This window comes from Lissotriton vulgaris, chromosome 12 (assembly GCF_964263255.1).
Source record: "Lissotriton vulgaris chromosome 12, aLisVul1.2, whole genome shotgun sequence".
In the NCBI taxonomy this organism is placed as follows: Eukaryota; Metazoa; Chordata; class Amphibia; order Caudata; family Salamandridae; genus Lissotriton; species Lissotriton vulgaris.
This window is the reverse complement of record NC_141700.1, coordinates 504,123,292-504,136,763: the sequence shown is the minus strand read 5'-3', so window position 1 is coordinate 504,136,763 and position 13,472 is coordinate 504,123,292. Positions and strand designations below refer to the sequence as shown.

Below are 13,472 nucleotides of genomic sequence, written 5' to 3'. Positions count from 1 at the left end.
TTAGAGGTGGATGCTGCAGGGGCAGGTGTGGACTGACTCCGCCTGGTTCCCCGACCGCCTCCACAGCGGTTTCCACGGCCGCCGCCGCGCTGGACAACAGTTTGCAGCGAGTGGCTGGCGGCACGTGTGGGGGCGCCCCTTCCCTGGCCACGAAAGGAGCGACAGACACCCATTTGCTGGCGCGGGGCCGAGAGGCCCAAGGACTTGGCCATAGCCCTGGAGTCCTTAAAGCGCTCAAGCGCGAGGTCTGCCTTGTCGCCAAAGAGGCGACGGCCATCGAACGGCATGTCCATAAGAGTGTTTTGGACGTCTGCCGAAAAATTGGCGGATCTCAGCCAGGCGTGGCGTCGTACCGCCACCGTCGTAGCCATCACTCTGCCCAGCGAGTCAGTAGTATCCAGCCCACACCTGATGGAATGCTTGGCTGCATCCCGGCCCTCCACAAGGGCTTGGCCGAGTTTGGCCCGTACCTCCAATGGGCACTCTGGCAGCACTTCCGCCACCGTCTCCCACAGAGAGTGGGTGTAGCGGCCCAAGAGGCATGCGGTGTTGGAAGACCGCAGTCCCAGACTAAGGGACGAGAATATCTTCTTGCCATAGTTCTCGTACCTCTTGGATTCCCTGTCCGGAGGGGCCGTCGGGAATGCGGTCTGGGAATTAGAGGCCTGGATGACCAGACTCTCGGGGGTGGGGTGGGAGGACAGGAAACATGGGTCGCCCGGAGCCGGGCGGTGGCGTCTGGCCATGTTCCTATCTACGGGCGAACCCGTAGCGGGTCTGGACCAAGTGCCCAAAAGAACGTCTGTCAAGGCCTCATTAAACGGCAGCAGAGGCTCCATGGAGCATGACTGCGGCTTAAGGACCTCTGTGAGGAGGTTAGTCCTCACGGCCGCGACGGGGAGCTCAAGGCCCAAGGCCTTGGCAGCCCTCGTCAACACCACACCATAGGTAGCTCCCTCCTCCGAAGCCATGGTAGGAGGAGAGACAAATCCAGTGTCTGGAGAGGTGTCCAGGCCACTGGCCTCCCCAAGGTCTCCTGCCCAGACCATATCAGACTGACACTCCTTGGTCAGAGGGTCCTCAGACCCCTCCCAATCCTCCTCATCCCTCATGTCCTGAGATTCAGGGTCGAAATTGCATGAGGTCGGCTCGTAGAAGTAAAAATCTCCAAACGGTGTCGGGTGCGGCGCCGATACGTCGGAACCGAATGAAAGGAGGCATCGCGGACGGCGCCGCCCGAGGACGGCGCCGGAGGTGACACCACATGGACCGACGCCGGGGGGGTCGTAAGGTCCACCGGTGACGATCCAGAGCCCGATGAAGGTCCACCAGCGCGCCCTGCGGCGCCGACGGCGCCGGTGCCGCTGGACCCTGCGGCGCCGGGCCCGAGAGCACCGGCGGTGTCGGGATCGTGGGGGCCTGCGGCGCCGGGCCCGAAGGCGCCGGCGGCGTCGGGGCCGAAGCACCCAACGGTGTCGGGGTCGAAGCCCCCGACCCACTAGGGCCCCCAGACGGGTCCGCTGGGCCCGAAAGCGCCGCGGAGCCCGACGGAGGAGAAAGGGACCTCATGGCCATGAGGAAACGCTCAATCTCCTCCGGCGTCGCGTTCAGCCCAGGGACCGGAGGGTATGGGGCCGGACACGGCGCCCGCTACTCCCGAGTGGGCGGTGTCACCCGAACCCCCGGCCGCATCGCGCGAGCGTCGGGGGGAGTCAGAAGAGCGATGATGTCTCTTCGACTTCTTATGCTTCTTACCTGACGACTTGGACCCGGAGGAGTGGCGCCGACTCCCGGAGCTGTGACGGCTCCGTCCCCGCGACCTGTCCCTCGACCTCCCGTGGGACCGGGACCTCACACGGCGCGGGGCCGACTGCCGGAGTTCGAGCCGCCTGCGGGACCGCTCCCGCCTGGCCTTCCTCGAAAGGGCCCGACAGTCGGAGCAGGCCTTGTCGTCATGGTCGACGCCCAAACACGTCAGGCACAGGCGGTGGGGATCCGTGACCGACATGGTACGGTCGCACTCGTCGCAATGCTTGAAGCCGGGCATCCCTACGGCACCGTCGGAGTCGTACAGACTTCGAAATGGATCAAAAGATCACCAAAAACTCAGTCAAAAATTGACTAGGGTAGCTGCTCTTTCCAGATCTGCGCTGGCTGGCGCGGAAAAAAGAAGAACTGACATCAGCACGCGGAGGCGGCGTCAAAGTACTCCGACGACGTCATCACGGCGCCCACGACGCTGACGACGGACGCGGAGCCGCAGACGACGCCTACCGACGCGCAAGGGTACTGCTACGCAAAAGTTTCCGGATCCAGTCTGACGCCTGGGGATATTCTAAGGTAAGGAATCTATCACTAACGTGTCTCTTTCAGATCTCTCCGCCTGTCTCCTGGGCGTCTTTACCTCACCTGCTTCAATAAAGGGGTGTTGCAGCATTGTGGGGGGTGCACGATGAAATTCGAGTGGCCGGCCCGCTCTTCTGCAGCTCCTACGACCTCCTCTGACCAATGGTGTAACGAAACTTGAGGGGGCCCCCCTGCAAAGTACATGGAGGTGGGCCCCCCATTCTCAGCGTCAGTCAAGAGCTCTCAGGCCAGCAACCCGCCATACTGCAGGGGCTCACCCCAGCCATAAAAAAAGGATTCTGGTTCCTCCATTGGTCACATCCCCCTTTCATCTGGCGATTTACATACATCAGTAAATACTGCTGGCTGCACCCTCCAGCAAAGTTACATAACACTGCCTCCAGCCGGCCCACCAAACACATCCTCCTACTTGATGACCCACCTTCAAGCGAAGCTCGCTCAGTTAACCACCTACAAACACAGACCACTGCCTTTGTGCCTGCTACTAATGCATCCATTAACTCTACTCTCACCCCTACATAACCTGCAGATATGCTTTTCCGCCCGCCTTTAAAACCACCCCTTGGATGTCACTGCAAACCTGTTCCCGCCACCCACTGCTCCCCTGGGTTGTGGGAGCAAAGCTCCAAGGGTTTAGGTGAGGGCAAATGGGGAAACAAAGTATCACAAAAGGTGCACCCTCAGCAGCACTGAGGTGGCCGGCTGCAGAGTGCTGTTTCAACGTCGGGCGCCCTGTTGTTTTTAATGGAGAACCTCCGGTTTGCAAAAGCACTGCAGGCAGGGAGACAAAGGACTTCTGGGTGCGACCCAGAGAGGTAAGTTAAGGGTTGTTTAAGCACCGTCAGTTTGGGCACACAAAGCAGTGGGGCTTCGGGTGCAAGGGTGCCTTTTGGGGTCGGATCTTCTTACCAGCTCCTGGTCACGGTTAGGGGGCCTTCTGGATTTAGACTGCAGATGTCGGCTGGAGGCAGGTCACAGGTCACGGATCTTGGTTCAGAATCGCCGGGGTGACCTCCTCGTAGTGTTTTTCCACTTGAGCTCGGTCCGGGTTCAGCAGGTGCAGAGTGGTCTGGATTCATGGTCTTCAGCTGCTGCCAGAGTTTGCAGTTGAACAAATCCGTTGTTCACGTTAGAAGCAGTCTTTGGGAGTGAAGGCAGGCAGGTCCTCCGAGGTTTTTGAGGTAGCTGGCTGCAGGACACACGGGGATTTAGCAGGAGCAAGTTTGAGGGGAGACAGGCCTGTAGAGCTGGGGAAAAGTCAGTGGGCGTCTTCCTCTTGTTAGCTGCCTGCACGGCTGTTCGGTCCTTCTTTTTTTCGTTTCTGGAACTGAGGAAGCAAAGTTCAGGGTGCCCCCTAAATACTAGATTTAGGGGTGTTACAGGTAGGTAGAGGACAGGGACCAATAGATCCCTGGGGTGGGTATACCCCCTATTGTGCCACCCTCCAGTGGGAGGGGGGCACAAGCCTGTCCCTGGTTGGTTGGGTTCCCCCATCATCAAGATGGCAGGGACTCGGAGTTGTGCTTCACCTCGCCTCCCCCACCTGAGGGGTGGAGTTGACAGAGGTGGGAACACCTCTCTTCCTCACTTGTCTTTCCCGCCGGTTCTCCTGCCCAAAGGGGGGGGAGCAGAACCAGTGGGGACCAGTTGCTGAAAGCAAATAGTGGTCTGGGGATGCTCACAAAGGCAGCAAGCCTTTGAAGCTTTCCCTTCGTGAAACCTGCCCATCCTGGGGGAGGAAGCTTGGCACCTTGTCCCAGGATGTGCATTGTTTCAGGCCCCGAGAGCAGCAGGCTCTCGACCCAGGGGTCCAGAAACATGTCTGGTGGTGGCAGCCTAAGCAGCCACTCAGTCAGATCACTACAGGTGGGTTAGTTTTGAGGGGGTATCTCTGAGATGCCCTCTGTGTTCATTTTTCATCAAATCCCACACTGGCATCATTGTGGGTTTAATGTGCTGTGAAGTTTTATACCAAACTACTCAGTTTTCAGTGTAGCCATTATGGTGCTGTGGAGTTCGTAATGACAAACTCCCAGCACCATATACTCTTAAAGGCAGCACTGCACTTACAATGTCTAAGAATGGACTTAGACACTGTAGGGGTACAGGGCTCATGCACCTGTGCCCTCACCACTGGTACAGTGCACCCAACTAGAGGGGTGACTGATTTATTCCAGGCAGTGGGTTGTAGGCATGGCACACAGGGATGTGTGCCATGTCAAGTCTTCACTTTGTTCTGCACCAAGACACGTTGCCTGCAAAGGCAATGTGTGAGAGTAGTGGTACAGGACCTCTAAGGGCGGCACAATTAGTGGTGCAGCCATGAGAGGCCTTCTCTGGTCACAGTGCCCTGGGTAACTGTGGTACCATTTACCAGGGGCTGACCTGTGGCCAGAGATGCCAATTGAGTTTGTTTTGCGGAAAGAACACAGGCCATGGGAATCTGATTGGCAGGGACCCAGGACACACCAAGTAAAAGTGCATCAGTAGTCTGGCAAAAAGTGTGGGGGGGGGTTACTGCAACAGAAACCCACTTCCCTACACATCCCCTGTCTTCTAAACGCGATGCGGTAAATTTCGTTATGTAGTACAGCCACCTGTGTGGTAGTCCTGTAATGCATGTCCCTTTTCTATGCCCACAACATTTTGCCGTATTTCCGTAGTATTTCCATAAAGTTAGGTCTCGCGAGAATTTGTTGAAGGCGTGCGCCATGCACTAGCAGCCCTACGATGTCAGCCGTTTAAAGTGCAACATATGCAAGGACTTTTTACTGACGGGAGCTAGGGGCTTGAGAAGGGCACCGGAGCTCTGGAGTGGGTGATGCGACCCGGCATAACTCCGCCTCCCTTCGGGGAGCGATGTGCAAAAACGGCCGCTCTGCATGGAGGAGCCAGGATCTAAGATTCCAACACGATGTCACCATAGCGCTGAAGTGCCCATTTTCATTGCTGTTTGGTTGTTGGGGGAACGGAAATAAGGATGAGTAGGTATTAAAGGAATAAGATGTGGGAGTCTGTTTCCAGGCTGATTCCTACTTGTTTTCTTCTAAACTTTCACATGGCGGTAATAGCTACTTTCAGCAGCAGACATACAGGAATGAAAAACAAAAACGTTAATTGTGAAGGTCTCGTAACACCTGTGACCTAGGTGTATTGGTAACTCTTACCTGTGTCAGAGCGTTGATTTCTTCAGATGCAAGATAGATATATAGCTGCACTGATTAGGGGTGTTACATTGATTAATTGCTAAATGAGTGACAATGGTCTCCGAAAGCGTTAGTGTACCCAGGTGACATTGTATTGATACCGCACAATACACTCTCGGAGTGCATAGACATAACCTCCCCTCCCCTTACTGCCATGAATTATTGCTCCTCCTAGGGTTAGCGCCTCCACTCATCTCTCGTTGTTCCACCTGTTACTGTGGCCAGTCACCTCGCAGCCATCCAACGCCTGTTGGCCCTCCAGCGGTCCTCAATGCTCCTCATTTGACTAGAGTCCAACAAGAGGCATGCTCTAACAGCCTACTATATCACCTCATCCAGCCTCTCAAGTTCGGGCCTCTGCCTGCTGGACGCAGGCCCGTGAGGCCCAATTTACACATACACAGAAGAGGCCTCAGGTCCCCCTCCGTCCAACAGGTGTTGTAATAATGCACCTATAGACCTTGCTACACAGATGAACTGATTGCGCTGAGGGTGTAGGTGCCTACCGTGGCACAGGGAGCTGTGGCCTAACTCTAGTCTGGGAGCATCAGAGGCACCACTGCACACATTGCTTCAGGCTTGGATCTCCCCTCCTCACACTCCTTGCTAAATGGATGAAACACTTCAGCCCAGGGCAGTCTAGACCACATAAAACATAAAACGTGTTGGATCCCGTTGCACCCTACCTCAGACAGAAGATCACTGAGGAGGCACTAGAGGGTCTTAAACTGTGATTTTAGCATCCCAGAAACGGACTGATTACTCATAGATGAAAGCATCTCTTTTTGGAAGGTTTAATCTGACCACAAATTAGCATTTAAAAACAACATTGCAGCATTTCTTCGCAGAGTCAATGACGTTTCGACCTGATTGGGGTCTCAGGTCTCTTGAGGACACCTGTATAGCAAAGGAACTTACAGGGATCCCGGCCGGGACCCCTGTTGTGGGTCTGAGATAAGCAGGCAGTCGGGAGTAGTGGTCGATCTGTCTAGATCTGTGTGATTGATAATGGCAGATTTTGTAGGAGGAGATGTTCACAGCAGGATCCACACGAGGGCGTTCCTGTAAAGGCTAATGCTTGCAATACACTGACTGCTGGTCAATAGCGGGCGTAGGCTCAGACGGTGCTGGCTCTTAATACTGCCGTTTGGAAATGCAGACGATGCCGAGTGTGTATCTTCTCCTCGCTGCGCGGTCACTCTGTGACCGTGCAGCGAGGAGAAGACCCACAACAGGGGTCCCGGCCGGGATCCCTGTAAGTTCCTTTGCTTTCACCTTATTCACGGTGTCACACCTGCACTCCCGCAAGCTAGGCAAGTCCTATACAGGTGCCCCACATCGAGCAGTCCTGAAGAGACCTGAGACCCCAATCAGGTCAAAACGTCGTCGACAAAAAGCAAAAGAGGCAGACCGCTTACAACAGTTGTTTATACATTGCAAATTGCTGTAGTTAATTTGCTTATACGTATGATTTGTTCGCCTCCTTGTAACATATATGTATATTTGAAACCTTGTGTCATCAGCATATTATTATGTTTCACTTTAGTAGTTTAGGTTCTCTTTTTTTGAAAAAATTCACTTGGGAGACTCCATCACCTTTTTGATTATATATGTGTGTATAATGCTTTTAAACAATTATATATAAATCATTGAAACCTATTTTTGCTTGATATTACAAATATATTCATACTGTGTATATACAGCTTACTTTCTTGGCTTCCAACTTCAACCACCCTCATTGCCATTGTGCGTTTTCGTAACTATAATTATTTTTACATTTGCCCACAGGAGCCATTGTTTCTCATAATACCACTCAACATAATTTTCACTCAACAGCGCACATTTCCACGTCACACAAATTCAACTCTACACATTTCCATTCCACAACTCTGGGCAATAGCTTGCTTAATCTCCACAACGGCCCCTCGCGGCGGGATGCCTGGCTTTCACCTTGTGGATACCCTGCCGGAGTTATCTCACAGGGGAATACCAGGACGGGTTCCCTAAGCAAGCGCTTAGATGCCTGCGATGTGGGTGATTTGCGCTATATAAATACATGTACATTTACATTTACATTTACATTTACACCACATAATTCAACAAACTACATAATTCAAACCAACAACACAATTACACAACACACCACATACATCCACTTTACATCACAAAATTCCACACCAAGCTACAATATTTAACAGCATACCACATAAGTAAACTCCACTTCATACCACTACACAACACAGAATATCATTCCAGATAATCTCTCTCCTAGACACACAATCCCACTACACATAATTCCAGTACACTCTATACCACACAATTACTATCCACATAATTACACTGCACACCATCCCACATTATTTCAGTACACAGATCCAATCCACACAACATAATTCCACAACTAACAATTCCAATCCAAACTATATATGACTTGCATATATGCTAATGCATATATTGCAAAATCATATATTGCAAATGCTTATTTACCTTGCAATGCATCCTAGCAGATCTTGTTCCTGGAGGGAGCTGCAATCCTTCTCCTGCTGGCTCTGTGTTGCCTCAAGCCTCCTCCCTTCTCAGAGGTGTGCCCTGTGGAGAATGCTTTCTCTGGGGCCACAACCCCCAACCTTATTCCGGGCCTGGCTCTGACTGAAGAGAAACAATGTAACATGTTACTTTGTTTCTCTTCAGTCCTGGGTCAGCCGAAGAAGCTCAGGGCAGGCTGCAGAATGCAGCTGCTTTAGAGACAGAGGGGCTTGCTTTTGAGCAAGCCTCTCTCACAGCTCACCAAAGAGCTGAGGGGACATCCTTCATTTACTCAAGAATGGACCCCCCGCACCGCGGGGGCTACAGGGGTGTTTGTTACGCCCCTGCCTCTGACCTCCCTTGCCACACGGGATCAGGTTGTTCTCGGAGCCTAGGCAGACACAACACCGCCACTGCTGCTGCCCCTCGCAGCTCTGCCGCCCTCCTCTGTCCGTCACTTCCACTTGTCGAGATTCCAAACTAAACTCTCCACTTTTTTCTACATGAACCATCATAAAATATTCCAGAGGGTCACAGCGGCTGCTTCACAGGATTGCATGCAATCTTGGATCTGTATTTCATACATGATTGCTCAGTGGATCAGTCCCCTGCTTTAGAGACTTGCATACAGCCTTCAACTCTTGCAAACTTCACCCTAATTCCGCACCTTTCAAAGTCCGATAAAATTATTCCTATTGGCTACTAGCAACACCTACCACAAAAACTTCAGTATGTTTGTGTGTTCACAAATGACCACTGTTATATCGCGTTAAAAAAACTAGGCCTTTGAACCAGCTGCCCCACGCTTAATATTAGGTCCCTAATCCATGTGCTTTGTTCTGGGACAGTTGGGATGAACCATTTGGGATGAACCGAGACTGGCTCAAAAATAGCCTGCGAGCGGGAATCTTGTCGATGGTCGCTCTTTGCCAGCATTAATGCTGTTAACCCAGCCACATTTGCATCCAGGTCCAACAATCTGTTCATCAAATCGCTGATGTATTTTTAGAAAGTGGTAAGATTCAAGTCTGTTTTTCTGCAACTTGGACACAGCTCTCAGTTGTGGGATTGTTATTCCTTTGAACGTATTAAGACAAGGAAAAACAGAACACTACTGTAATATCCATAGGTGCCTAATGTTTAATTTGTGCAGGTCATTGCTGGTGGTAGACACTGGTAATCATTTTTGGCGACCAAGATATTGTCTTCATCATCAGCTTTGATCCAGAGCGAAAGGGAGAAAGAAGGAGGAAGACAAAGATGGGAAAACAGTGGCAAAGGGAAAAAGTAGGGACGAAAAAACCTGCAAAAGTAAGACAAAGAGACAGGAAGTGTAGGGTGGTGGAAGAAAAAGGTTTGAGGTGGCGTCAAAAGAAGGGAGCATGGGATTTGAGAACCGATTCGGCAGTGCGGTGGTGGGCTCCTAATAATTTTCAACACCAGGACTTGTGTTTTGTTATGTGTTTTTCTTTACAAATTAAGCACTGCCTTTCAGTAAGTACTATTTTGAAAAAGAACAATCACAAAGATAAAAAAGATAGACAAAGGTGGGAGCTGAGAAAGACAGCACCATTCCAAGGCAGAAAATTGCTAACAATTCTTTTCTTCTGCAGCGATGCGTTGAGGGAGGCTTTCCCCTTAAAATCAAAGGAACAGATACAGGAACTGAATGACACAGCAGATGTCCAGCTGAAGGCAACTGAAGACAGTATCGCCTATCAAGCCCTTATCCCTGAGGTGAGTGTCCCTCTTTGTAAATATCTAATAGTCACACTCTCCCAAGCTCTAATGTTGATTGCTTATTCTGGCCTGTAAATCTTCGCTCTCACCCTCGTAGTTTAAGTGAATCGTAAACACATCCTTAAATATTATAACAAACAGCATGCAGTGAAAAATGCATGATCAGTGATTAAAGAGGTTAATGCTCACATCCCTTTTGTAGAAAATGGAAAAATAAATGGCTGCATGTACACATTTTAGGGATTGTGATTTCCTAATTGCAATTCATTGCGAATCGCAATTAGGAAATCGTAATTCCTAATGTATAAAGCCCATTGAGTTTCATTGAGTGATTCCTAATGGGGCCGAGGTCGACCTACGTCATGAATAATAATGAGATAGGTTGCAATTTGCAACCCATTAGGAATCGTGGCCAATACAGGGATGGTGGCCTGCTGGGCTCAACCGACCACAATTTGTGTGATTGATTTTCATTAAAGCAGACTTTTTTTTTGCTGTTAATGCAGCCAAGATTCCTTTAATGAAAATGTAATGAGTTTAAAAAGAAAAAAATGAAACTTTTAAGTTTCATTTAAGAATAGGCAGTGGTTCCTCAGACCACTACCGGCTCTTAAAAAAGTTTGGTTCAATATTCACAAACGGGAAGGGGTTGTCAAGCTTGGAGCTAATGTTGCCTCGGAAGTACCACAGAAGTGATGCTCAATTCCCAACTTCCCCCAACCGGTTCACCATATGCCAGAATCGAATAACTTGACACAAATAGTGATGCCCGTCAAGGGAAAACAGGGAAACAAAACAAGGAAAGTAGGGGAAAAAACAGGTGTCTTCATATACAGCTGGAGTGACTGTCAATCCTGGGAAATCAATGCACCTCTGTAAACCATCTCCTAGATGCAAGGACAAAGAACAAACATTAGTGTAAGTCTTGTTGGTATGTGGTAGAAAATCTAGGAAGGGTGATAAATCTATGTACCGTCTGGGGTGTAGAGGTTGGCATAGGAAAGGAATTATGACTGGTTGATAATAGGAATGTAGTTACTCCATATGCCCGGCAATGTAACATGAATGATTAACCTCTACGCTACAACCAATACCCAATATATAAGATATGACCCTTTACCTACCTTATGTATAAAGGAACACAAACTAAGGAGCTGGAACTGGAATCAATACTCCTCCAGTTCCAACTTGAAAGCAATATAAGGACTTAAACTAGGACCAGAATCGATACTCCTCTAGTCCTAACTAACAAAAAAGAGGAATCTTCCCAATACTAAACTATACTGCCCAATAGCCAACAGCTCATGGGGGAACAAGAAAATCTCAGAAAGAAATGCTAATCCCTTTAAGTCTCAGGGATAGCATCTGAAGATAGCCACTAATAAATGCCTCCAATCCACTCGCGATTTAATAGAAAACCGCTTTTTTCACAAGAGAACAGACAGATGCCAAAGAGTTCAATACCTGCACTATAGGGATACCGACGCCAGCCGCAATCCCGATGGGACCCGCAGAATGCCACCACCGTGACCCGGATACGAAACCAAACGACCCCGGAACCGGAAAGGAACGCGAAGCGTTCTTGGGATGGAGGGGATGGGCTATATGCCGGGAACGACGCGTATACGCATGCTCAGGTTTTCACACATGCGCCGCTCGTCTTGCCAACCAACTGGTCGTTGATTTTGCCAACCCCGACTCCGGCTGCAGGCACGACAGGGGTCCCCTGGGGACCTCTTCTCATGTGTGAATGGTTCCATCACCCTTGAAGGGTTGTTAAAAAATGAATGTTTGGCAACTTTAATTCGGTCGCAAACATTTCATACATACCCCTGCAATTCAGTATTAGGTAGGGACGCCCTAAACATGCCCCTTCCAAATACCGAATCGCTAAACACAAATTGCGATTCCGGAACATGTTACCAAATCGCAATTTGTGCTCTGTGCTTGTGCGTTTTTGTGATCGGAAAAGGCCAACGGACCTCAAAAATGCCTTTATACATAAAGCCCTTAGTCTTTAGGGGTAAATACATTTCTAGTTTCAGGCGCAAGCAATTCTCGGCCTCAGATCTTCATCTCCCCTTAAAGATGGTATGGTTCAAATCACATCCTTTTCCCTGTCCGTTTCCATAATAAAACAATACTTCTAGCCACCAATTCTAGTGCTTTAGCTATTTGCCAACGGGTCTTATTCCCTCTGTAGATTGTTTATTTTTAGAAAATCCTACCCACAGGTGGATCTCAGAAAATCTTATGCAAGAAGTTATAGGGTCAGATGGAGACACTTATGTCTGAAGGAGACTCACTATTGCTGCAGAACATGAAATTAACGTATCAGTGTACTAGTGCATTAATGGTGCCACCTAACACAAACGCTTCATTACCTTTTTTTGCTTCCAGGCAACATGGATGAAGAATTTTCTGGAAGTAGTCTCCAACAGTTATGTGGCTTGAATTTGTTGGCCATATTTTCTGTTTTTCATTCAGGTCTGGCCTTGGTAGGGGCGATGAATTTTTGTAAACTATACTATTCCTAAAAAGGAAAAAATAAAATATATCACCACCTAAACATGACTGCCAGATGCTTGTAACTATAAAAATACATTTCATTTTAAATACATTCAGTGATGTGGATGTGCATTCGCCCAAACTGAAGGGAGTCAATGGGAAAAGAGGGCTGAGAAACTTTGAAATAGCATTTCCTACACCGAAAATCCCAGGTGTAGAAGGACATTGATAAAAACTTATGTAGAAGGTTTTGTGGATGCTGCAAAAGAGGGCTGTTGAAGAGGTGTGACTTAGAGAAAAGAAGGCAGGATTTTCATTTAGATTCTTTTGCATCCCTAAGGAATGGGCAAGATAAGACACAACATAGATCTCAGAGCATGTAATGATATATGAAAAGAGAACATTTAGACAAAAGGGACACTGATTGGTTTCCCCGAAGAAGCGAGACACATTTTCCTATTCTAGACCTGCTGGTATTCAGAAAGTCCTGTTGGATCTTGGGACTCTTTCAGAAATAAAGTCCTAAGTGGGTCAAAGGCATTGTTGGTTCTCAATGCTTTCTTAGATTTTCACTAAGATGCTGGCAATGGTTTTGCACCACTGATTTTGCATGAAGTGCAGGCTGTTTATTCCTGGACGACTGCCCTCTAAAGGTTATCTCCAAGGAGTTGTTATTGCTTCTGCTTCAAATATCACTGGATTTGATGTACAACATGGACATTTTGCCAGCCCTATCCAAAGTCAAAGCTTACTCCTAAGAATTATAGGGACTCAGAAAGTTGCGTGGGACAAGATAATTTAATTAATACAGTTGCAAAGACTCATAAGTCTTATGGTGTCCTACATTCTGCTAGTACCTCACTCAAAACTGTAGATGACGTCACTTCATTGATCTTTCAATACTCAGTCAGAACATATTCAGGGGCAGTGGACAGATTTGACAGTGAGGAAGAGTGTTTGCCAGCCCAGACACTGTTGAGCGGGCACAGTTTCACTCTGTCAGGCCCACTTGGTGACATGCGCCTACCTGGGAGTAGCTATGCGCTGTACAAATCTTTATAACAAAACATAAAACGTTGGGGAGAGCATTTGGAGGAACTAAACTTGAGTGACGTTTGCTCAATG

At 49.1% G+C, this 13,472-nt stretch overlaps 1 protein-coding gene across 1 annotated transcript in view; it reads left to right on the top strand.

Annotated features, from left to right (window-relative positions):
- Positions 1-13,472, top strand: part of TSNAXIP1 (translin associated factor X interacting protein 1) — a 480,293-nt gene that overhangs the window by 441,620 nt on the left and 25,201 nt on the right. Inside the window, exon 14 of the mRNA XM_086945262.1 lies at positions 9,713-9,836. Within this exon, the coding sequence (XP_086801388.1) occupies positions 9,713-9,836 (124 nt within the window). The remainder of the gene's footprint in view (positions 1-9,712; positions 9,837-13,472) is intronic.